This window comes from Rousettus aegyptiacus, unplaced genomic scaffold, assembly GCF_014176215.1.
Source record: "Rousettus aegyptiacus isolate mRouAeg1 unplaced genomic scaffold, mRouAeg1.p scaffold_m13_p_10, whole genome shotgun sequence".
NCBI lineage: Eukaryota > Metazoa > Chordata > Mammalia > Chiroptera > Pteropodidae > Rousettus > Rousettus aegyptiacus.
Window position 1 is genome coordinate 31,651,494 of NW_023416285.1, and position 25,879 is coordinate 31,677,372.

The 25,879-nt window shown below is 36.2% G+C and overlaps 2 protein-coding genes across 3 annotated transcripts in view; both read left to right on the forward strand.

Moving 5' to 3' along the window:
• The first annotated feature begins 5,077 nt into the window (after positions 1-5,077).
• LOC107517931 (histone H2A.Z) lies at positions 5,078-7,371 on the forward strand. The gene is made up of 5 exons (XM_016159121.2): positions 5,078-5,293; positions 5,722-5,799; positions 6,074-6,187; positions 6,525-6,654; positions 6,933-7,371. The coding sequence occupies exons 1-5, from the start codon at positions 5,291-5,293 to the stop codon at positions 6,992-6,994; spliced, it is 387 nt and encodes a 128-aa protein (XP_016014607.1). The 5' UTR covers positions 5,078-5,290; the 3' UTR covers positions 6,995-7,371.
• A 1,350-nt stretch (positions 7,372-8,721) lies between these two features.
• Positions 8,722-25,879, forward strand: part of DNAJB14 (DnaJ heat shock protein family (Hsp40) member B14) — a 39,342-nt gene continuing 22,184 nt past the window's right edge. Inside the window, exons 1-2 of one of the 2 annotated variants that reach the window (XM_016159104.2) lie at positions 8,722-8,949; positions 21,702-21,873. In XM_016159104.2, coding sequence (XP_016014590.1) covers positions 8,817-8,949; positions 21,702-21,873 — 305 coding nt within the window. In that variant the 5' untranslated portion in view covers positions 8,722-8,816. The remainder of the gene's footprint in view (positions 8,950-21,701; positions 21,874-25,879) is intronic. The other variant, XM_016159102.2, reaches the window with a different exon arrangement.

The following is a 25,879-nucleotide window of genomic DNA, read 5'->3' on the forward strand; positions in this document are numbered from 1 at the left end:
TTGAACTATAGTTTTAAGTATGCATAAAAATATTTATAAACCAACTTAGAAAACACAAACTATAGAAATTTTTTAATATATACTTTAAAAGTTTTTGAGCTTTGATGCATTTACAAGTATAGATGTATTATTTATAATAGTATTACAATTAGTGCTATTATAAATTCTTTTTTTTAAGCAAATCTAATATTTGTTCTTAGCAAAATTGTTTAGCAGCCACGTGGAGTTTTACATATATTCATATGTAAAAGTACTATAAATTTGTTATATATTTATATATCATATGTATTTATCTTCAAGATATTGTATTTATCTTAAAGTGCTCTGTAATTCATGATATTAATTACTTTTAACAAGTTCTTTCTGCAAATTAGTAAAGTTTTATTACATTATAAAATGTGAAACAAATGCTTCCACATTATAACAATATATAACCACACTGATTTACCAGGATTTTACTTATAGATTTTGTAAAATTCCTGAATTGTTGGCTTAGTTTGGAGAAAAGGTGACTTGTTTCACTTTTGAGAATTAAGATGAATAAATATTTTAATTTTAAAACAGGAAATAAAAATCCAAACAAAGAGCCAGCTTGTAAGTTTCCATATCCTGTGCTGAAATATGATAAATGGCTTGGACAGCTCTTGCCTAGAGTAGTTGGACTAATCTATTAATGGAGGAAGAGATCTTCTCAGACTATTTCCTGCTGAGATTCTGAGCAGTAGAAACGTCTTTATTAAAGAAATAAATGACTATTTCATGAAACATCATGACACTAGAAGACAATGAAAAGAGTATCTAGAAAGAATACCATTGATGTCTTAAAAAGGGTTCAATTAGAGAGTTTATATATTTTGTTTAAGACAGACAATCACAGATATGTATGGTTATAGACAGTAATTAAATCCTCTTCTAAAAAAAAAATCCTCTTCTGAGAAGTTTTTCATACAGAAGTACAAAGCTATAGGAAGAGCATGGGGAATCTACATCTCCTCCTTGTACCCCTAAATGTCCCCTAAGTTTGTTCTTCATCTTTTAAAATGAAGATAAGCCATGAAGACGTCTACCTCATGCATTTTTAGGTTGAAATGGGCCTCTATGTCAAATTCCATTGAGAACTCATAAAATACCATATAAATGTAAAGAATCATTAGGGAATATTTTTGAGCAATTGATTTTACTTAAATTAATATCATGTTTCAAATATCCTAAATCTACTTATTCATTAATCATAATCTGATAAACATATATCTATGCCTATGAACAAAAGCACTGCTATTTCATTCTTTGCCTGGCCCCTGACAATATTAAATCTCAATAAAAGTCATTCTATAACCAAATGGGGAAGACTCCTTGGAGCAGTTATAATACCTAGCAAGATGATTCTCAGGTGTATTGTTAGCTACCTTTAGTTACCTTTCAGTAGGTTATTCTGTGCTAACAAACAATTTCAAACTACCCACCCCACCCTGCATACACACACACACACACACACACACACACACACACACACACACATGAAATTGGGAAAGTTTCAGGGGGCGGGAAAACCTTTAGATTCTTCTCTGAGTCTAATTGAGAGGGCTGAGGAGTCACATTTATCTGTATAAAGTTGTAACATCAGGTGCTATGCCCACACCTTTTATATGGGGCTGAGTCTGTGGAAGGGTATGAAGTATATGTTGTGTGGTTTTAGACTCTTGTCTTTTTTGTGGTGCCTCCCTTTCCTCAAGATGAGATTGGTTTACCTGGCACTGTCTATCCCTATTTAACAAAGAAACTGTGGCTTAGAGTTTAATTTACTTCAGGCCATATAGCAAGTGAGTGGCTACCCAGACTCATTCCTGGTTCTTTTACTCTAGGTCAATATTTTGTATCATACTTCACTGAACCTCAGTTATTGACAACTGAGTCTTTTAAGGCGCATTCTTTCCTGGATGTCCTAGGTAGAGAGAACCAAGATTTTAATGTGGATTTCCTGAAGAGAAGAATTATGCCATTATCTATCTAGGGTAATATCCTTTGAAATAACTGGGAAGTCTGTTCATATTTACTTTAAATTAGTGTTTAAAGCAAGATGTATTTGAGAAATTTGAGATTCCCAAGTGCAAAACTATCTCCCAAATTCTTAAAATCAAAAGTCAAGGACAATGGTAGTTAATATATATGCTAGTGTTTGACAGGAGATAGTAACCGGCTGATTAAGGAAAAAGTCCGGATTTAGGAAAAAGCTGTCAAGGAGAGAGTCAATAATAGTGAAGCCATCTACTTCTTATTAGTTTAGCTTTTATGACAAAAGAGAAGTTATAATCATGCACCATATGACGAGGTTTTGGTTAATGACAAACTGCATGAACTACAGTGGTCCTATAAGATTACAACAGAGCTGAAAAATTCCTAACACCTAGTGATTTTGTAGCCATTGCTCATGCAGTTGTGGTAATGGTATAAACAAATCTACTGTGCTGCCAGTCATAGCACATCAATTATATACGGTACATAATACTCGATAATGATAATAAATGACTGTTACTGGTTTATGTATGGTTTGTGTATTTAATATATCATACCTTTTACCATTATTTTAGAGTGTACTCTTTCTACTTACTAAAAAAAAGTTTGCTGTAAAACCGTATGCCATTAAGCCAGCAGCAGCCTAATACATCTCATGTTTACTGCGTCTCTTGATTGAATTTCTCTTGTGCTTGGTTTAATCTTGTGTTGTGTTATACAGTAACATGCTGTACTGGCTTGTAGCCTAGGAGCATTAGACTAAACCATATAGCTTAGATGTGTAGTAGGCTACACCACCTAGGTTTGTATAAATGCACTCTATGATGGTCTCACAATGACGAAATCCCCAATGATGCATTTCTCAGAATGCCTCCTCATCATTAAGCAGGACATGACTGTATTAAGTATCTAACAGGTATGGCATTGAACAATAAGAGTTATATGGCTCTGGCTATGTATATTATATACAAGTATTAGCATAAACACCAGCTGAGAAGAGATAGGCCAAGAATATTAATATATTTGTTCCATGCCTTTTCAGAGCAGCAAAGAGAGTAAGAAATCTTCACACAAGTGCTGTGAAAAGTGGAGAAACTGATATTGTCCTTTCCTCCAAAGGAAGAAGAAAACTATTGAATGTATTAAGCCAATTTTGGACTTTAGTTTCGATGTTGGATGACTTAGTTATATTCCTTTAGGCAGGTTTCAGACTTACTGCTTTCACATCAAAGGAAGACAATGTAGTAAATAGAAAAAAAAAAAGATTTAGGAATCTAAGATACTTTATTTCATCCCTTCCCAGAATCCCAGTATCCACTGCAGAATAGCAATTATCATTGACTGGTTATTGTGTGAAAAACACATGCTAGAGTATGTATTGCATACCTCTCCTTCAGTCTTTCAACAACCACATGAAACAGGTGTTATTATACTTTTTTCACAGAAGAGGAATTTGAACTCCAAAAAGGTAGTAACAAAGATGATATAGTGAGAAGGAAACAGAGTAGAATTCACATCTAGCTGCTTCTGAGCTCATTCTCTCAGCCAATACTCAGGGAGGCAATAGTGAATTTCTGTAGTTGGGCCGCACAGCAGAGTACATATTCTCTAAACTGGAAAAGGCATTAATGTTGGCTTGTGAGTTATATATAAGGAAGCCTTAGTGGAGCCCAGGTTAATTATCACATTAGGTTTCATGGCTTTTTATGATCATTATATCAATTAAATGGGGGAATTGATTAATTCTTGGTATTCATGGTATCATAAGAATGCCTCAGTTCCAAAGGGAAGAAATAATAACCCTTGTGTGAAAATTGTTGGGAACATTTTTTCTAGAATTTATCTTCCAAAAATAGAGAGGTCCTCTAATTTAATAAAATCTTTCAAATTGAAACCCAGTTGAAAGTACTTGAATACATATTTTTAAATTTCTTCACGTCAGAAATATTGAATTATGTTGTGTAATACACTATTAAACAATACAGATAGGAAAGATTTAGATTGTCTCCAAGCAGCTGGAGACGTACACAGGTGTTATTAATTTATTAGCTGGAAGACTAAATAGTTGGCATTATGATAGTACTGTGGGTACAGTACTATTTTTTTTTTAAGTCTACCATTTGCAAATGATTAGACGGACCATCTGTAACCGCCTGTGAATCATGTTAGGAGTTACCCAATGACATTTATCGAACATTTGTCATGTAGCAAAATGTTTAGTACAGAAAAATGGACACATAATCATTTTGAGGTTTCACTAAATCAACTTTAGACACCACGCTATAGGTCTACCCATTGATGTGTAGTCTCCTGGAAAATATGGTTTATGATTTGATTAAAGAATACTGCCTCACTCAAGCCCTCCGTGCAGAGACCAAAAAGTCTTTTATGCCCAACGAGGTGACTTTGCTCCGCCATTTGTTCCCGTGGGGAGTTTCAAAAGTGGTGAGGAAAGGAGATGGGAGATAGAGCTGAAAATGAAGTAGAGGAAGCGGGTCATGATCAGTCGACGGCTGGGGACTGGCCTAGGAAGTAACGTGGAATCTCTATCGAGGCTGTGGTTTGCGGAGGAGTCGGGGCTCCTCTCATAGGACGTGTTCGCGCCACCTGTCAGATTAGAGGAGCCGCCAGGGATGGAGAGTGGGTGGGGAGGAGGATGCCCTGGAAGAAGGCTGTAGGCCAGCGAATCTCCACTAGCGATACGCTAGGGGGCGGGAGAAGGGTACGAGGGCGCGCTAGACCGGTAGGCGACTTCACATGGTCACCGGAACCCGGCTAGGAGACCGGGACGCAGGCGAGGGGGGCGGGGGGGGCGCGACTGCGTGCTCCTCCCCTGATTCTCTCGGCGCCTCCTCCCAGACACGTGACCACATGCGGCGGGTGTCCTCGCTCCCGCAGAGTAGTTTGCTCTGTTTCTTCCCTCCCACCGCGGTGCCCTTCTTCTACCCTGTTCCCATCCCACCTCCCTTCCTCACCTCCCTCATCACATCCCAATAGTGGCTCGAGCTGATAAGCGCCCGCCCCTCCGCCCTTTTCTGAGATTGCTCATTGGCTGAGGCCTCAAGGACGCGTCCCGAGAGCGGCTGGCAGCCATTGGTGGGATGAGCAATCCGAGTTCCCGGATGAGGGAACATTCTGCAGTATAAAGGGAGCGGGGAAGGCGGGAGACAGCGCAGTTTGAATCGCGGTGCGACGAAGGAGTAGGCGGTGGGATCTCGCTGGGTGCCTGACTAGTCCTTTCTCTGCCTTGCTTGTTTGAGCTTCAGCAGAATTTGAAATGGTAAACTTCGCAGAGCTGCTCCAAGACTCCGTGGGTTTTTGCCAGTGAGAGAAAAACCCGTTACAAACGGAGATGAGGGTGAAGTGGCGACGGTTGGGAACGCGCGGAGACAGGATTTGGAAGAGCGGGGGGAGGTGATTTGTCGGTGGCGAGCGGAGCCGCCTGCGATCTCGCGGCGGACGGCGACGGTTGGGTGGCGCACGCAGCGCCGCTGGGGGCCAGCGGACGGAGGCGCGCGGCCGCGGCGGGCGCGCAGCGGGGGACCGGCGGGCGGGGTCGCCTTTGCGACGCGCGGCGGGCCGGAGACCCCGGCGGGGCTCGGGGGCGCGCTCGCGCCCAGGCCGCGCCGCGGTGGGGGAGGGGCGCTCCGCCCTGGTAATCCTATATTCTCCGTTCCTCCTTCGCTCCCGGGCGTGTGCGTGCTGCAGGCTGGCGGTAAGGCTGGGAAGGACTCCGGAAAAGCCAAGACAAAGGCGGTTTCCCGCTCGCAGAGAGCCGGCTTGCAGGTCAGTGGTTGGTAGTGCGGTTTGGGAATTGTGGCGTTTTTCTTTCCTCCTTGTTTATTATCGCTCTAGATGGGCGTTTTATCTTTGCGTGGGTGGCACGGTGTCGCGACTTGGTTCGCTGATAACGATAAATATCGGAGGGGGGGCGATCACGTGTGTCGATACTAGAGCGCTTTGCTGCACCAGCGTTCGTGCCCCTTGTTTTGGCGTGCATATTATTTTATTATCTTCCACTCATTTCTTCGCGCATTTGTTTGTATGTGCTTAACATTAGTTTCCGGTGGGCCGTATTCATCGACACCTAAAATCTAGGACGACCAGCCATGGACGTGTGGGCGCGACTGCTGCTGTGTACAGCGCAGCCATCCTGGAGTACCTCACCGCAGAGGTAAATGGGTGTACGCCTATAATCTGGAAAATGTTGGGGTGGCGGGGGGGGAGGACAGCGGAGAGAGGGAAGGAGGAAAGTGATGCAAGAAAACTCCCAGGGCCTAAACGCGGTGAGAAGCCTCTGAGAACGCTAGAGGGAGCTGGTGATCATGAAGGAATCCTGCGCTTGAGCTGCTCTTGGAAATAAAATTGCGTGTCTCTTTTATAGCTTTTGCGTATCTTGCCGTCCAAGTAGTGGGGGGAACCACAATTGGTCGTTCATGGAGGTTGGATTCCGCTCTGGCTCTTGGCCTTAAGGAGAGTTGGAAGGAAATTGATTATACTCTGCCTTCTAGGTACTTGAATTGGCAGGAAATGCATCAAAAGACTTAAAGGTAAAGCGTATTACCCCTCGTCATTTGCAACTTGCTATTCGTGGAGATGAAGAATTGGACTCTCTCATCAAGGCTACAATTGCTGGTGGTGGTATGTAAATACTAGAATTTAATTTTAAATTCTTTTAAGAGAAAAAGATTCTTTGCTTTAATTTCCATTAGTAATTTTTTTGTCTAGAAGAGGGCACATGAGTATTTTCACCGATATATGCAGCATGGTTGCATCATGAAATATGATTTACATATATAACTGAATTTTCTGCATACTTGATCTTCACATTTAAAGACATTCCCAAGTTAAACAGTTTGAGTACAGTGTGATTTTTTTTTTAATGTGTTTAAAACAATTTATCACTGTCGCCCTTGTAGGTGTTATTCCACACATCCACAAATCTCTGATTGGAAAGAAAGGACAACAGAAAACTGTCTAAAGGATGCCTGGATTTCTTATCATCTCAGGACTCTAAATACTCTAACAGCTGTCCAGTGTTGGTGATTCCAGTGGACTGTATCTCTGTGAAAAACACAATTTTGCCTTTTTGTAATTCTATTTGAGCAAGTTGGAAGTTTAATTAGCTTTCCAATCAACCAAATTTCTGCATTCGAGTCTTAACCATATTTAAGTGTTACTGTGGCTTCAAAGAAGCTATTGATTCTGAAGTAGTGGGTTTTGATTGAGTTGACTGTTTTTAAAAAACTGTTCGGATTTTAATTGTGATGCAGAAGTTATAGTAACAAACATTTGGTTTTGTACAGACATTATTTCCACTCCGGTGGATAAGCTCAATAAAGGTCATATCCCAAACTGGCTGTGTTTTAAATTTGCTTCACTAATAGGAACTTTTCTTTTGAATGGGTATCTCATCTAGCAATAATTTAAGTGTGTTTTTTGGGAATTTCTCAAGAGCAACAAAGAAGGCCCAACTGTAAATTTTAACATTTTGTAATAAGCTATTAATTTAAACTGGCACAAGTATTTTAGGCTGTTTGACTAAGTCTTTTGACAGCTTTATGTGACAGCCCTACTACACTTGAGCAGCTGCTGTGGTGAGTGGGGCAGGTAGGAAAGTCCAATTGAGCTTAGACTGGAGATATTTTCTGTGTACTATAATTCTGAAATTATCTGAATTAAATTGCTCAATCAGTAACATCTTTGGGAAATACTATTTTCATTTTACAGGGGAGAACCAGGATTTCTTAAGAAGTCCTGAGTTTTGGTATTTCCTTGCATGGCTAACAGGTTGACTGAATATTGTAAAAAATGCTTATTTTGTGATTAGGTCGAGTGGATTGTTTTGCACTTCGGTTTCTGGCAAATTCCAAGTCTTAAAATTTGGTTGAGGACATTACCAAGAATTAAGTGGTGTTTTCCTCCCACTGAGGAAGCCAACATAATATGATAAGCATTTCACAGGGGCAATGTCACGAAAAACAACGGAGAAAACCAAGTTCTATGACGGTACCTGGAGAGCTGGTTCCTGCCTTGTTTTGGTCATAAAGGATTAGGGTTAAAGGCTTTTCACCAGAATAATAGCAAATTGCTTTGTACCTCCTAGATATTCTGAGACTTAATGGAATCTGGGTCAGAAAAACGTGTAGCTTAAATAGGCAACAAAACAAGCCCCAGAGTTAGGGTCTAACGGCGCTGTAATGCGTTCAACACCTGTGCCGGAAGCGCTGCGTAGGGACTGACCGCGGTCCTCACCTGACTGAATCCTCCAAAGGCTATAGGGTTCCGGAGGCGGGGCCTTCGATTCCTGGTAATTTTCCTGGAAACAAGCATCTCTAGTTTGCATGCATCCGTCGCCCCCGCGGACTTAGGACTGCGCGCGTTGGTAAGGGGGCAGTGCACCGCCAATGTTAGTGGCAGGTCCCCGCTTCGGCGGAATACCCTCGTAGGCCGCCGTGCTGTTGTCGCCTGCCCGCCCCCTCGGTTTGTGCGGCCGTGAGCCTCCCCGCGTCGCGCACGGACTACGGAGTCAGCTCGGAGACCCAGGCCCGGGAGCTCGACCCCAGGGCTGGGCGATGCGGCTCGCGCCGTAGCCGCCCGCGGGGGGCGGCGAGGCCACTGCGAGGAGGCGGAGCTGCGAGCCCGCCAGTCCGCCGCGGCCGCCGCCGTCGCCGTCGCCGCGGTCTCTGCGCTCCTCCCCGCTCGCCTCCGCACGCCCCCGCCCGGGCCGGCCTCGCCTCCTCGGCGGCGGCTTCCGCCCCTCGTAGCTGCGCTCCCAGAGGAAACGGAAGAAGGTGTAAGCCATGGAGGGGAACCGAGATGAGGCGGAGAAATGTGTCGAAATAGCCCGGGAGGCCCTGAACGCCGGTAATCGCGAGAAGGCCCAGCGTTTCCTGCAGAAGGCCGAGAAGCTCTATCCACTGCCGTCGGCCCGCGGTGAGGCCCTCGATGTCCCTTCCCTCCCTGCTGGGTCCCCACACTGCCGCGTAGCCCGCCTTCGACCCCATCATCGCTCCTCCGGGAGCCGGCGGGGCCGCGGGTCAGCCGACCCCTCGGCGGGACGCCGGGGAGGAGCATCCCGACACACCTCCGCCCCGGCCCCAACCGTCTCTGGCAGGGCTGCGGGTGGGCCCGGGACGGGCTGCCGAGACTCCCCCTGCGTGCGAGATGCCGGCTGTCAGCTAACCGGCGAGAGTTACCGGCTTCCTGATCCGTTTTCAGAAATGTCCGGCTGCCATTCTCCCAGGAGAGTGTGCCTGGGATATTTGTCTAGTCTTGTCTCAGTCTCACCAGAGTGTCGGCTTTATACCTGGGATTTTGGTTCTGCGGCCCTCCCTGTCCCCATACTCACTACCAAATAAGGCCTAGGCCCCTAATGAAGTGAGAGGAGCTGGGAACTCTAGTCGCTAAGGTACAGGTCTCAGGTTCCACCATCTCTGAGGTAGAACATTGTTCCCAAAGCAAGCAATTTCGAATGCCTGAGATGACATTGCTTTTCCCTGGGAGTTCATTTAGAAGAGAGAAGCATAAATTTGGCAAGAATGATAAAGTGTAGGTGGTAATTTATTAAATAGTGTCTGATTTGGTAACACCAAAATTATCCACAAATGGGCAGATCTATAAGGAACAACTTCTAGTTGTACTCACCCTCTTCATGTCCTGATCTCTGTGCTTTAAAGTAATAATAATAGCCAACATTTATTGAGCACTGACAAAGTGCTCAATATATATGAATTATTTTATTTACTTCTCAAAACAATCTTATGTAGAGGTACAGGATTCATTTGACCAGTTTACTTGTAGGGAAACAGACTGCCTTTTCGATGGATGGACTGTTGGATGGATGAATGAGAATGAATGAATGAATGAATGAATGAATGAATCAGCCAAGGTCACACAGAAATTAGTAGCAAAGTCATAATAGTACTTGAGCTTTCCAGCTCCCAAAAGCCTTTAACCACTACTCTCTATTGCCTTTCCAATAGGATACTGTTTTGCTGGAAGTTCAAGGTATTCTAGGTTAAGAAGAAAATTATTGATAAGAATGTGCGGCTACCTGTTTTGTTTTATTATTGCTTTCATAATTTGTTTCTACATTGCTGAAGCTCTTCTCTTTGATTTTCTCTATCCCTTCATTGCTATTGAATACTATACCAGAGAGGACAGGAAGGGGAAGTGAAAAAAAAGAAATGAGTTAAATTTTTTTTTGCTGTGGCAAAAAACATAAAATCAACCCATTTAACTTTTTTTTTTTTTTCAGTTTAACCATTTTAAGGTGTGCAGTTCAGGAGTGTTAATTGTTTTCACATCGTTGTGCAACAGATCTCTGGAATTTTTTATCTTACAGAATTGAAACTATACCAATTAAACGACTTTCTATTTTTCGCACTCACCAGCCCCTGCTAACCACTATTCCACTTTCTTTTAAAATTTGACCACTGTAGGTACCTTATATAAGTGGAATCATACACAGCAATTCCCCCATGTAATGTCGTCGATAGGCTTTGTGACTTAAGTGAAATGACTGTAATGAAACCACATTTACCGTAGGCTAATTAGTATAAACGAGAATTAAGTTCCTACGTCTTATCAACATTATAATAAAATGAAGCAGAACAAGGTAATGTTATTTGAGGACCTGCTGTAGTATTTGTCTTTTTTAACTGGCTTATTTCATTTAGCATGATGTATTTGAAGTTCATCCATGTTGTAGCATGTAGTAGGATTTTCTTTTTTAAAGCTGCACAATATTCCGTTGCATGTATATCCCACATTTTCATTGTCCATCTGTCAGTAAACATTTAAGTTGTTCTTATAGTTTGGTTATTGTGAATAATGCTGCTATGAATATGGCTGTACAAATAACTCTTCATGATCCTGTTTTCAATTCTTGCAGATAGATACACAGAAATGGAATTGCTAGATCATATTGGTAGTAATTCTATTTTACTTTTCTGAGGAACAACTGTACCTTTCCATAGCAGTTTCACCATTTTACATTCCTACCAACAATGCACAAGAGTTCCAGTTTCTCCACATCCTCACCAACCCTTATTTTCTCTTTCCTTGTTTGTTTTTGATAGTAGTCATTTAGCCAGATGTGAGGTGATATCTCATTATGCTTTCGATTTGCATTTCTCTAATGATTAGTGATGATTGAAAATAGCTTTTTATATGCTTGTTGGCCATTTGAATATCATCTTTGGGGAAATGTCAGTTCAGGTGCTTTGCCTGTTTTTTAATTGAGTTATTTATATTTTTTTGATTGTCGAGTTGTGGGAGTTTTTATATATTCTGAGTATTAACCCCTTATCAGATAGATGATTTGCGTGTTTTTTCTCCCATTCTGTAGATTGTTTTTCATTCTGTTAATTGTGTCCTGTGATGCACAGAAGTTTTTAATCCCATTTGACTATTTTAGCTTTTGTTGCCTGTGCTTTTGGTGTCATATCTAAAAACCATTGCCCAGAGTTAAATTTTTTTGACTCTTCTACTAAAAGAATACATGATGTCATTTAGTCATGATCTACTCCTAGAGGGACAATAAGCAGGTAACCACTTGAGACAGAATACCTTGGCTTTTGAAACCTAACTCCTCCACCTACTAACTTGGAACCTTAATCTTGAGCAAATTAGAAAACCTCTTTAGCCTTTAGCTTTTTTATCTGCAAAATGGGACAATAATGTACCGATTTCATAGGGTTGTTAGGACTAAATGAGTTAATATATAGAAAGCATTCACAGTAGGCTCTCAATTATTTTGGTATCATTTCCATTTTACAAGTGTGAGGCTCTGAGAAATTTAAAACTTGTAGTCTATTATTCTTCTACCAGACAAGCAACTTGAATCATTCTGCTAAAGGATACTATAAGATATTAAAGCACAATATTATTGTTGCTTTTTTTTTTTTTTAGGCTAAGCAACCGTTGGTTGACCTCACAGATTGCAAGGACTTTGTCAGTTTACAATCCCTTATTTTTTAATTTTTTATTTTTTTTATTTTTTTTTTTACACTTACAGCACCTTGTCTTCCTAGGTGGTCTCCCATCCAAATACTAGCCTAGGTGGTCTCCCATCCAAATACTAGCCAGGCCCAACTCTGCTTAGCTTCTGAGATCAGACGGGATCGGACCTGTTCAGGGTAGCATGGCCATAAATCAATTGTTGCTTTTAAAAATGTGAACAAAGGAAAAATTAAGAAATATAAAGTGAAAATTAGTACAACATATTATAAGGTGGCACTATATGATTACCAAATAAAGTGATAGGGTACAGTTGTGTAGTCTAAAAACCTTAGTTCAGATGCAGACTTTGCCTCTGACAGCTTTGTAACCAGAGACAAGTTACTTAGCTTCTCTAAGCCTTGTTTAGTTATGCATAAAGTGAAAATTTAGTCACAGGTTTGATGTGAGCATTAGCTGAAATAAAGCTATGTGCAAATACTTAGCAAAGTGTATTTTACACAAAATGTTTCAAAAGATGTTTATTGAAATAATTTAAAAATTCAGGGGTTAGGGTAAGATCTACACAACCTTTTTGTAAACTCCTGATGAAATGTTTAGTGTAGAAGGAAATTGAAGCTCTTGGTTAATATGAAATTGTATATTTTTATCTCTGAATTTCATCTACTCTAGACTGCCATCAACCCCTTATAACTCAAGAGTTTTGACTAAATGTTCCTAGGGATGAGTTTTCATACTAAGATGGGCAAAAGGTAACACTGCACTTTGATCTCCATTATTTTTATACAGCGAATGAGAAAATACGAAACTAAATTCTAGCTAAGTTCCATAATTTTTGTCCTCTTTATATTTTATTATTGCCAGGTGAAAAGTCTGATTGATAAAAGACTTTAAAAAATTGACAAGAGTTTTTCCTTGAGGAAAAACTTGATCTTCAAATGGCTCTAGGACATTGTCGCTTTCTATGTTTTTAGTTGAGAATATTATTTTGCAGTTTATTGCTGTTAACTTCTAAGTGAATTGAATTTTACAGCTTTCAAATATTTTCATATTATGAGTTTAGTTTATGTTTGAAAGGATGAGTAGCCACTACATAGGGAATATAAATATTCTAGAAAAATGTCAGCAGAAGAAAGTAAATTACATTTTAGTTTCTTAAACTGTATATTTGTTGAATTATAGTTGTGTTTTGGACTTTTGCAGAAAGATACAGTCTCACAGTTTTAATGCTTTACATTGCTATTTTAATACATTAGTGTTTCATGCTAACTGGGAAGCAGTTTGAACTGTAGATTTTTTTTTCAGAGAAAAGCATTTTTCTTGTTTTCAGGAATTTCACAGTAATTTGAACCAAATGGCAGCCTACAGCTTCAAAAAAAGGCCATTGTGTGTCTGCTTTAACGAACGGATAGCTTATGTATAATTTGCAGCATCTTCTGCACAGTAGCAATTAAAATAGTGCTATTTTAATTTTTTCTCTCATGTGAGAGAGGTGTAGATTTTTCTTCCTTTTAATTAATTTATTTATTTTGCTGTATTACTTTAAAATTTAAATCTAATTAAAAAATTCCATCCCCTGTTGTCTCACTCAGAATAGTAAAATAAAGCTTTTTAAACTCATTACACATCTGGAGTATTATTAACCATCCTTTTAAGACAGTTCTATTTTGTTCTATTTCTGACTTAAATAAAATTTAGTGGCAAGTACAAATTATACATTCAGAACAATTACTTTGATAGCACCAAAATAAAATGATTTCCAAATTTCAGCTAATAGCCAAATGATTTCAGACATTATAATTGAAGAGAAAATACTGAATCCGGTTTTAAACCTTAATTTAGTAATTGTGTGACTTACGTACATAACTATCTTCCTGAGCCTCAATTTTCTCATCAATAAATTAAAGGTATAGTCATTCAATAAATATTTACTGAATGCACACTTTTTGTGTTAGGTACAAAAAGTTCTAGGAACTAGGGAATCAGTGAAAAAGAAAAGTCAGTCCTTTAAACTATGAAGTATCATCTGTCGAACATAATGGCTCAATTCCTGTCATTCTCTTTTTCCTTTCCTGAACTTCAGTTTCCTCATCCATAACCTTCCCCCCATTATTATAAGAATATTTCAAGTGCTGTCAGAATGCCATGTATAATTTTTGGATATTGCCTTGGAGTTAACAGTGTAATATCTGTCTCTTTTAAAAATTTTTTTAGTTACCCATTTGAGGACAAAATAATTGCTTTAAGTTAGGATTAATCTCCATTTAGATTCAAATGTTCATTACGTGCTTAGTAACATGTAATTCTCTCCACTTTGCTGCATTTTTTTTTCTTGTATTGTCTTAAGTACATAGCTCCCTCTCTCCTCGATTAAAAACTTTGCCATCAAGAACCATTTTAATTTTAATAATCTTTTTATTCCCATGGACCCTGACAGTCTTTTGCATGTACTTGTGGTATTTATAAGCCTGGATTTTCCAGAAAATACCTGTTTATATAATTTTATTCCATTTAATAAAGATGATTTATTAAACAAATAATCAGATGAAAAATCTATAGTTATAAGACTTTTCACAGTAATATATTTTTTAAATGAAACTTTTCCATAATCTGACAAGTGTGCAAAAATGTATACGTAAGATTTGTTACTGTAGCAAAAATTTGAAAAGAGTATAAATTCCATCAGTGGAAATTGATTAAATAAATTGCATTGCATTTATATACAGTATGTTAAAAAAGATGATGCGGCTCAGTAATTTTTCATCCTCTGACCCCCTCACTCTGCTCATTGGCTATAAATCTCTAGCTGTCTTTGTGGACTTCTGAGTTGAGCCTGATCTATCTCCCTTATTGCAGTAGTCTTGAATAAGGTCTTTTAAAAAATGATCATGTGGACCTGTATTTATTGCTATAAAATGATACACACAATATATTATGAATTAAATAAAAATAGGCTGCAGATATATGTAGATTATTCTAGTTTTGTTAAAAATATCTAAAAGGCTATGCAGCTACCTAACTAGAATAACTAGAGTTAAAAATACCAAAATGATTGAGTGATTTTTTTTCTTATGTGGGATTTATATATGATTTTTATTTTATGTCTTTTTTAATGTTTCAGACTTCTCTTATACATTTCCTGTTGTACACTTGGAATCAACCTTATTTCCAATAATCCCTACTTTCTTTTAGTGGAAAATGATATTTTAGCATTACCATCTGGCTATTAAAGATGCTGTGGTTAGTAGATTGTTCATTATCTCTGGGCCTTTCTGTGTACAGACTAGGAAATAATTTTTTTTTTTTAATGCCAAAACAGCTTATGAATTTATATTCCTGTTATTCTGATTCAAGTTAAGTACTGTGTGGTGTTCACTTAAACTTTTCTAGCTCATATTGCTAGCGTGTATATTTCTAGCTTATATTTCTATCTCTTTCCTTCCATAGTAGTAATTCTGATTCTTAAGGCCATCATAAATGATAGATATGTCACGATTATATATTTGCTTTATGCCAGATCATAAACATAATAGTTTCAGAGTAGTATTACTTACACTATCCACTAAAATAATTATTGAAAACAGTTAAATTTTCTTTGCATATATTTTCTCCATGTTTCCTCCCATTTTAATTTATTTTAAATTTCAAATCTTACAGAAGAGTCACAAGAATAGTGCCGACTTCCCATATTCATTTTACTGAGGCTTCCTATTAGATGAAATGTTACCATATTTGCTTTGTCATGCCCTCCTCTCCTCTCATGTCATCTCCTATACACACACAATTTGTTCTTATTATACATTTTTCCTGAACTAAGGGTAAGTTCAGGAAACATGACATCCTGTTACCCCTAAATAATTGTATATATTTTCTAAGGGGTGCTGTTTACAAACCACAATAATAATAATCAGATTCATGAAATTAATGCACGTACCTTGTTCAAATTCTGCCAATTTTTCCAATTATGTGTATGTGATAGTCAAAAGGGCACATGTTGCACTTATGAACATTTTTTTCCTTCATGTACTGTGGCATTTTTGATATGTATGAGCCATTTATTTTATAGAATTTACCTCAATTTGAGGTATATTTCCACATACTTTTGGCAGAAATACTGTAGAAGAGATGTTTTTAGCGTAACATGTCAGGAGACCCATTGTATTGATTTGGTCCTCACTATGTGATTAAGTTTGATCAGTTGGTTAAATTAGTAATTGCCAGGTTTCTCCACTCTAAACTTAGATTTTTTCCCCTTCACAATTAAAAAATATTTTGTGGGAAACTACTTTGAGACTGTAAATGACCTGTTCCATAACATACTTTCACCTACTCCTTTTAGCATGCATTAATGGTTGTTTCTTGGGTAAATTTCTGATGATTGCCAAATGGTGGTTTTCTAATTCTATCATTCCTTTTACAATTTATTAGTTGTCATTAACTTATTTAATTTATTAGTGTGGATTCATAGATTACTATTTAATCCGATAACTGTTGTTATTTATTTTGATGCTTAGATTGCTTCAGAAAGAGCCCTGTATCTTTTTGCCATGTCCTCATCATTGACTGTCCTTACTTGATTCCATGAAAATATTTTCAGTCCCACTTTTTACTTTCTGCCTTGGGAATGAGCTGCTTCTCCAAGGAGCCTTGATTCTTTTAATAAACACTTATGCTTAGAAACAGATCTAGATACTAGATAAGCTCATTGCAGCAGGGATATTATTGCTTCTAGGTCTGTCTCTTCAGTAGACAAAGCTAGGAAATATATATATGAATGCATGTATGTATATGTATGTGTATGTATATCTTTGTGTCCTGTATCTGTGGGAATACACACATCTGTAGTAATTTAATCTATATTAGTTTAATCTATATTACTCTTGATATCTGTGCAAGACTCACACCCCTCCCATTTTAGTCCACTGCAGAGTTCATTCTATCCTGCATTTCCATATTTGTAATTCCATTCTCTGACAGTGAAAAATGTGGCTCCTGCTATCTTCAATTTACTTACTCATTTTCATCTGTAATGAGTTGCCTCCTTGACCCCATTGGTGCAAGCCCTATCAAGGTCATCCTGTTTTTGGCTATGACTGCCTGCTTGGTCACAATAAGCTTCCTTGCTCCAAGCCTCAGCTGCCAAAAGAAAGAGAAGGGAAGGAAAGACCAATCATTTTCTCTTTTTTTTTCAAGTAAAAAGAAAGAAGAAGCCCACCATTTTAAAAATATTTGAATCTATCTACAGTGTCGGAACATATTATCATTGCATGTTATATGCTGTCTCTCTTAATCATTATTTAATCTCCGTAGGTCACTATACATTTAATTTTCCCATCAGTCCTTATGTATCTCTAATTATTTTGGATTCCTGAAGCTTGTTCTCTAGTAGATTCCTAGAAAAGCCTTCTGAGAACTGTGCTTCCTAAGTTCTGGAATGCTGAAAACAGTTCATCTGTGGTCTTAATGCTTGAAGTTAGTTTGGTGGTTATAAAATCCTTGGCTTCAGTTTCCTTTCTTTAGATATCTCAATATGTTATTCTTTTGTGCAAGTACTACTGATGAGCAAAGACTGATAACAACCTAGTTTTCTTACCTTTATAAGTCATTTGATCTTTTTGTCTAAAAGCCCAGTTAATTTTATTAGACTATATCTTGGTATTCGTTATTCTGGCATTATTCTGGGTTAATATTCCTAGATATGTAATTTGCCCTTTCATTATATGGCTTCAGATGTTTCCGTTTTTATATCAAAAGTTTTCTCCAGTTATTGTATATCTGTTTTATCTTTCTTCATCAGGACTGATACATGTGTTGGACCTTCTTTAACTATCTACAATATTTGCCATTTTCTTTCTAGTTTTTGTCTTTTTCATTTAAAAAAATGTTCCTCTCCTATATTCTCTTCCACTTACGCAACATTATATGTTGTGTTTATTAACTCCTTGTTTCTTCTAGTTTAGTCTTTTTTGAATTAATTTTTTATTTCTAACAGATAACTTTTTTGGGCTGTCTATTCTAAATACGTTGTTATTTTGTATTATCTTTAATTTCTTGAAGTCTTTTCAGCATGACTTGAAAGTACTAGGTTATAGTATTTACCTGTTTTGTCAGCAAGTCTTTGTGGTGTGCTTTCATTGTCTTCAGGGATTTATTTTACTCCTGTTCTCTTTTTTTCTTCTAATAACTTTTTATCGGATTTCACTTCTATCATTTTCCTTCAGTTATTTTTATGTGACGTTGCTTAGCCTTGCTAAATACACAGAGATCCTTCTTCATTTTTTGTGTAATGGTTGAAAATAGGTCACCTTGGTGTATAAGGTCTTATTCCTTTCTCTTTCCCCACTCTATCTGGAGTTTCTCTTTTTTCTATTGCCCTTGTTCTCTTCAGTTTGGGTCCTGTTCCCAGTAGTTTCTCCTCAGTGTGACTTTGCTCTGGAAGAGAGCTTTGACTGATTTGTTTTGAGAATTTAGGAACTGTAATGTTCTGTGCCCTTAAGAGTTTATCATGAACCTTTTCATTCACATGCTATAATAATGAGCAAAACCCATTTTTTCTATACACCTTTCTCAGTTTTGCCTGCTGTGCTACATAGTGAGTTTCTATTGATAATTTTGCAGTTTTTTATTCTGTGGACTGGCAAATGCCCTGTTACTATCCTCTACTTCTTCCCACACAGATGATAATACTCACATTGACCTTGTAGCTGTTGTGGGTCATCTCCGTTTTCTTATATTTTGGGTTTTGTGCATGAGGTTTTTATTTTGCTATCTGATTGCTCTGATTTTATGAGAGCATTTGCAGAGATTTAAATTTTAAGCTACTGTTACAGTCTTTGAGAATTTCCATAAAGTTTTTCATACTTAAAAGTTGTGACTTTTAAACCATAGATCATGGTGGCTTCTGATCTCAAGGTTAACACTGTGATTGCATTAAATAAGAACTAAGCTATAGTTAAGCTGACTATATACTATATGTTATACTTATCCTGTTAATAAGTAATAGATTGGTATCTAATTAAGAGCCTTTCTGTACCAGCTACAACTACATTATTATAAAAACTGAATTTCTTATGTCTTTGGTGACCTCTTGAATTCATCAGAGGAAAAAATATGATAGAAATAAGTTCATTTATATATAAATGTAATAATATATGTTTGAAAATTTGCCAGCGATACTGCTAGGATTTAAATATCTATAAATATCTATAGATATAGATATATGTATTGTGCAGAGTTGTACAACCATTACAATAATCACTTTTAGAACTTTTAGAACACCTCAAAATGAAACCTATGCTCATTAACCATCACTTATTTCTCCCCAGTTTCATCCTTCCCTTCCCACTAGCCCTCAGCAATGACTAACCTAATTTCTATCTCTGTAGATTTGCCTATTCTATATATTTCACATAAATGGAATCATACAATATGGCCTTTTGTGACTGGCTTTTTGCACTTAGTATGTTTTCAAGTTTCGTCTGGATCAGTACTTCATTTCTTTTCATTGTTGAATAATATTCCATTGTATGAACATACCACATTTTATTTATGAATTCATCAAATGATGGATTGTTTCCACTATTTTTCTATTATTAACAATGCTCTTATAAACATTTGTGCACCAGTTTTTGTGTAGTTTTCATTTCTCTTGGGTATATATACACCCATGGATAGGATTGTGGGGTCAAATGGTAACTATATGTTTAATCTTTTAAGGAACTACCAGATGATTTTTCAAAGTGGCCACAACATTTTACATTCCTACCAACAGTGTATGAGTGTTCCAGTTTCTCCATATCTTTGCTAATATTTGTGATTGTTCATATTTTTAGTTATAGTCACCCTAGTGGATATGAAATGGTAGTTCATTGTAGTTTTAATTTTCATTTGTCTAATGGCTATTTGATATTAAGCAACTTTTTGGGTGCTTATTGGCCGTCTTTATTTCAGTTTGGAGACTGTCTATTCAGATCCTTAGCACATTTTAAAATTGTATTTTTTGGTTTTATTATTGAATTGTAAGAGTTATTTATATATTTTGGATATATGTCTCTTTCACATATATGATCTTGTAAATATCTTCTCCCATTCTGTGGATTGTCTTTTTACTTTATTGATAATATTCTTTGAAGGACATTTTTAGTTTTGACAAAGTCCAGTTTCTTTATTTTACTTTTGTCATTTATACTTTTGTTATCATATCTAAGAATGTCTTGCCTAAATCAAGGTCACAAAGATTTACTCCTATGTTTTCTTCAAAGAGTTTTATAGTTTGTGTTCTTAGTTTTAGACATGTGGTCTATTTTGAACCAATTTTTGTGTATAGTGTGAAGAAAGGATCCAAATTCATTCTTTTGCATGTGGATACCGAATTGTCCCAGTACTATTTGTTAATGCACAAGTTCTGATATGTAGGAGTTCATTCTTACTCAATTCTGTTTTCTTATTTCTAGTCTGATTATTTCTTTGATACAGGAATTGTCTAAATTTTTTCTTTCTAATCCTTTGTAATCTTTCTAGTTACATTTTTGTAATGGATTTCTCACTTATATGCATTCGGCTCATAGATTAGTATATATGATATGTATATACCAATTGGTATATATGATATGATATTTGAGATTTGAAGAGGATAACATTATGGCGTAGGTATAATGTAATTAATTTTAATTCTTTGTGTACCTATGAAGAATGATATTTGTTGGATATAATGTTGTTACGTCTGTTAGATCAAGTTTGATAAACTAGATTTTTGTGTCATTTATATTCTTAGTGATTTTTTAGTTATTGATTGAAATGTGTTAAAATTGTCTACCATTATGGTTGGTTTCTCCATTTTTTTCTTAAAGTTCTGTTGATTTTTTTTAATGTAGTTTTAACTTATGGGAAGTTTCAAGCATCCACAAAGGAAGAATGAATAGTATAATCAACCTCTATCACCCTTCTTTCTATCTTTAACCATTATGAAAATATATATATGGCCAATCTTATTTCATATATTCTCTCTACCTCCTTTTTTTATGCCCTGTCAGTATTTAAAGCAAATTCTAGACATAACGATTACTGTTTTATAGACTCAATGTTTAGTTTTACTCATATATTTATCACAATATTTGCTCACCATTAACTTTTACAGCCTGTCTGGAAGCATTTTCCTTCTTCCCAAAAAATACAGATTACAGTATCCTCTAGAAATCTTACTAGTAAAATTTCTGTTTTTGTTTGTTTGAAAATCTTTCTAATTTTGTGCATTTTCTAGAAAATTAGTGCAGAACTCAAGTTGACAGTTATTTTACCCTGAGCATTTTGAAGATATTATTCCAGTGTCTTTTATCTGCCATACTTGCTATTGAGAAGTAAATTGGAAGTCTAATTTTTGATTGGTTGTAGATATTTCATTGGCCACTTTAAAAATTACCTTTTTTACCTTTAGTATTCTCTGATTTAACCATATTACATGACAAATAAAAGTAGGTCATAATTGAATGGTAGTAATTTTGAGTTATTAGCTGTAAAGTTTTTTAATGTTGTATTTCTAAATGGTGATTAGTGGTCTATAAACAGTTAAGTGCATAAGGGAATACTTACTATTTTTAATAACCCTATGGTGAATATTTTTAGAGTACATGATTCTTAGTTTGTCAGCTTTATAACTTTCTTCTCAAGATCATGTGTATGTACTTAGATGTAATCAGGCATAGTATGCTTTCTGTATCTTTCTACAGCACTATTGGAAATAATTATGAAAAATGGAAGCACAGCTGGAAATAGCCCTCATTGCCGAAAACCATCAGGTAGTGGCGATCAAAGCAAGCCTAATTGCACAAAAGATGGCACATCTGGTAGTGGTGAAAGTGGAAAAGGCTACACCAAAGACCAAGTAGATGGAGTTCTCAGGTAGGAATAAATTATTTATATTTCAACTATAGTTGATACTAATGTAATTTTTAAATGTTATAACACATAAAAAGTGTTTGAATTATAAGTCAGTAAAAGAATAGACATCAAGGAATTGAACTCTGAGTGTCTCATGCTTTATATTCTTTATAAAATCAGTCTGTAAAATTCCAACTCTATGGAAATTTCCATCTTTTAAAGTAACTAAAAACCATAAAATTCCAGATCATTATTTTTAAGGAAAATTATTTCGACTTTTTGATATAGAACAGTGTTTAGATAATAATATTGAAAGAGGATAAAGAATTGTTTTGTCTTATATATATATATAAAAGCAGGAGAATTTCATATAAGAGATAAATTGAGGACAATACCTACAGCATCTTCAGTATCCCACTTATGTTAATGGTAGTTTTGTTTCTGTTCTTTCCTAAGGCTATTTTTATACATGTGCAAACTCCATAATATCCTCTCCTTTTAGTTATTCACTCTGTTAAATACTGTCTCAGTATTTTATTTTTACCTTGTGATACACTTCTACTTAAAGTAGAAGAATTAGGTAGAGTTGAAAAATTATGAACTGGGTTTTAGGGATTTGACTTTACTAAATAACCTTGTAATTAAGAAAAAAAAAAATTCCTGAAATGAACCTTTGAGTATGAAACACTAGAGAAAATAGTGTTTTATTTCTCACTACAGCTTACGGAAGCTGTACTGATGTTGTACAAATATTGCTCTAGGAAAACTAAAGTGTAAGGATAAAGGACTCTGAACAGTGATTAATTGGATAATTCACATGGAGAGTGAATTATAATATAGTGAATTGGCATAAGTGAAGAACAGGTAAAACTAGATTGTCTTTTTCTTTTGGCCTTTCTTATCCATTTATTTTACTCTTATTTTGTTTCTTTTCTCACCCATTTTCTCCATTCTTGCTTTTTAGTTCACTCTTTTTTCCTCACCAAAATTTGAAATTTTAATCAAATAGCAATGTATTTATATTTTGCTTTTTTCTTGATATATTTAGATACTATAGCTTGATTGTAAAAGACTCCTTTAATCTTGGTAAAGCCTTGGTCAAGGAAATTTGATTAGCACGAATGGTAGTGAAGCACTTTGAGACTATAATATTGTTAACCACTTTTATAACTATAGTACTGTGTCAGAGATGGCTAAATAAGTGAGGTAAGTCAGTAAATGAGATTTGCTTTTGAATTTCTTTAAGAAAAAGCTTTAATTAGTGTGCTGAAATGAATTCCAGGAAACCACATCTATCAGGAAACAAATTTTATTTTCTTGTAGAAATTACCTTTTATTGGGAGACCATGTTTACAATGAAAGACCTAAAGTTAATTGTATGTATGTGATTTTTATTTAGAATCATTTTATGATTTTTTTTTGAAAGACTGTAGAATCACCTATATATTTGAAAATATAATTTGACAATGTAATTGAAAATTTGGGGGAATAGGAATATCCTAAACCTTGTGTTATTTTTTAAAATATATATATTTTAAATTTCCTCTACTATAGCCTTGGAAGTAAAAGAGAAATAGCTCACGGTGTGGTAGAAATAAGGAAGGGAAAATAGCACTTGTTTTTCTATCTTTTCGTTTTAGTATTTAGGCAGGAGCACGTATTAAGAATGGAAGAATGAAACATAATAGTGGGTGCAATGCATTTTGTATAAGGCCAGAGGTGGCCAGCTGGAAATGTAAAACATTGAGGGAGTTTCTATCTGTGTTCGCTTCTATATTCTCTGTGAAATTAGAGATAAGGTTATTCTTTGAGAGTTATAAGAAAAAAAATTAGAAAGCTTGAGGAGAGTGGTAAACATATGAAATATTTGCAGAGGGGAAAGGCAAGGGAGTGGAAGGATTGCTGGTTAGCACTGGAGACCCGACCAAGTTTGAGACCATGAATTCTTATAGGGTAAAAATTTAGTAGTATATCTATATCAGAGGTGGTTTCTCTTGTCAGTAATTTTATTATGTCTTTTTATTAAATGTAGTTGTTTTCTTTTAGGGACTAAATGTAATTGGAACATTCTTTAATAGACTCCCTAAGTTACACAAAATACTTCAGTCAGTGCCTTATATAGAGCTGTTTAGCTCAATCATGTAACACTCATTTTATCAGCTTTCATAAGTGTTGCTTTAGTGAGGTAACAGATCACCAGCAAACACTTACATGCTATTATGTTTTTGTTTTTTGTTTTACTTATACACAGGGGATTTTTCTGAAGAGAGCCATGTTATCTTGTTGGTTAGCACGATTATGCAAACAAGTTGCTCAGTGACAATTTGGCTCAATGGGAGAAGTCATGCAATAATACTGCATCTATTGCATAAGTAAGAGCTAGTTTACAATAAGATGGAAGAAAAAGTGTGTAACTGTAAAAATAACATTCTTTGAAATATAAGCACTGTTTGTTGTCTTTGAGTTGAAATATATTGAAAAATTATTGATAAAAAGGTATCATGGATCTAATTCGAAAAGGTTTTTAATATCTCATTGAAAAAAAGCCTCCCCCCCCCCACTTTTTTTTAAGTTTACAAGGCCAGTGTAAAATTATTAACTGGGCCGTATTATATTTATCAATTTAGAACATTTCTCTACTGCTATTAAGTCATTTAAATTGTGGGGATTTTATTAGGATTTGATCTAAGTTGTAGTTCTTTAAATGAAAAGAAAATAAATTACTTTGATAAACTTATAAGTAATCTTTTGCCTCAAGAATAAACAAATATTTCCTTAAATGACAAACTTAGAATCTATTTAACATATGAAAAAAACATATGAAAAAAAGAATTGAAAGAAAACCCTTCTCTCCTGCCCACTGTGCTTTCATGCACATAAAGACAGACACAAAGACTGAACCAGACATCCTTCTCCATTGTTGAGCTCTCAGACAGATCTTTCTCGCCTTGTTGTATAATATTTCCTTTCTGAGTAGATAATGGGTTACCTGTTTTTAATTTATTTTCTTTTTCCTTTCTTCTTTGAATTCTTTGGTGAGGGTGGTGAAGGTTTGAATCTTTCAGTAAGGAGCAAATTATAAAAAGTGCGACAAATATATTTTAGCTGGTATAAAGGAGCATAATAAACAAAAATATAAACAAATATATGAATGGTTATTTCTCATTCAGACATGAAAAATTAGGTGAATGAGTATATTTGGAGCATTACTTGAAATGTGTAGTATTCAGCTTGTCCTCTGGTGCTGTTTGTTGACTTTATACCTCCCTGCTGGTTTTTCAAACAGTTTCTCCTCTATTATATGATGAAAAATTTAGTGCAGGGAAGATATGGCAGAGCTAGATACAGCTAAGAATTAGTGAAATAATTGTTTTTCTACCTTTTTTCTCATCGTGGCAATTCTTAGCTTTATGATATCTATCTCTAGAGGATTGTGAATTCAAACCTAATATCTCTTCGTTCTCCAGCAGCTCTTTCCTGCCTTTCTCTATTACATAGCTTTTTGTGCTCAGGAAATATCAACAAAATGAACTTAGAGGATTAATCTGGTATGTAATTAAACATCTTATGCATTCAAACCAAATAGTAACGACTTTAGGATTGTTCAGTATTTCATTTATTACTACCTATTGTTTTCTGCATTCAGGTAGTGTCATATTCTTAGCTCTATTTCTTGTTTCATAGTTAATTCTCTTCTAGTCCAAGTTGATTTTTGGTGCCAACTATGTTTTCATTATAGTTCTTATCACCTTTAGTCCAAAAATGACTTTTAGAGCCTTGCCATTTCATCTCTCAAATTGAATCAGTCATCAGTCTGTCTATCCATCCATCCATTCACCACATATGATGAACAAGACACATTCCCTGCCTTCAACGGGCTTATTGTCTAGAAAGAGTGATCAGACAAACAAACAGGCAGTTGCAGTACAGCTTTAAGAGGATATAAGGTCACCAAACCTAGTCTTGAAGAATTTGAATTCTTGAGAAGAGAAAAATCTGAGTTGAGCTCTGAAGATATTGTGAAAAC

Bases quoted from the DNA above. Each gene is read 5' to 3' on its own strand.
- LOC107517931 (XM_016159121.2), top strand. The intron at 6,188-6,524 runs GTAAATGGGTGT...TCTGCCTTCTAG, and splicing joins TGGAGTACCTCACCGCAGAG to GTACTTGAATTGGCAGGAAA. The intron at 6,655-6,932 runs GTATGTAAATAC...TCGCCCTTGTAG, and splicing joins GGCTACAATTGCTGGTGGTG to GTGTTATTCCACACATCCAC.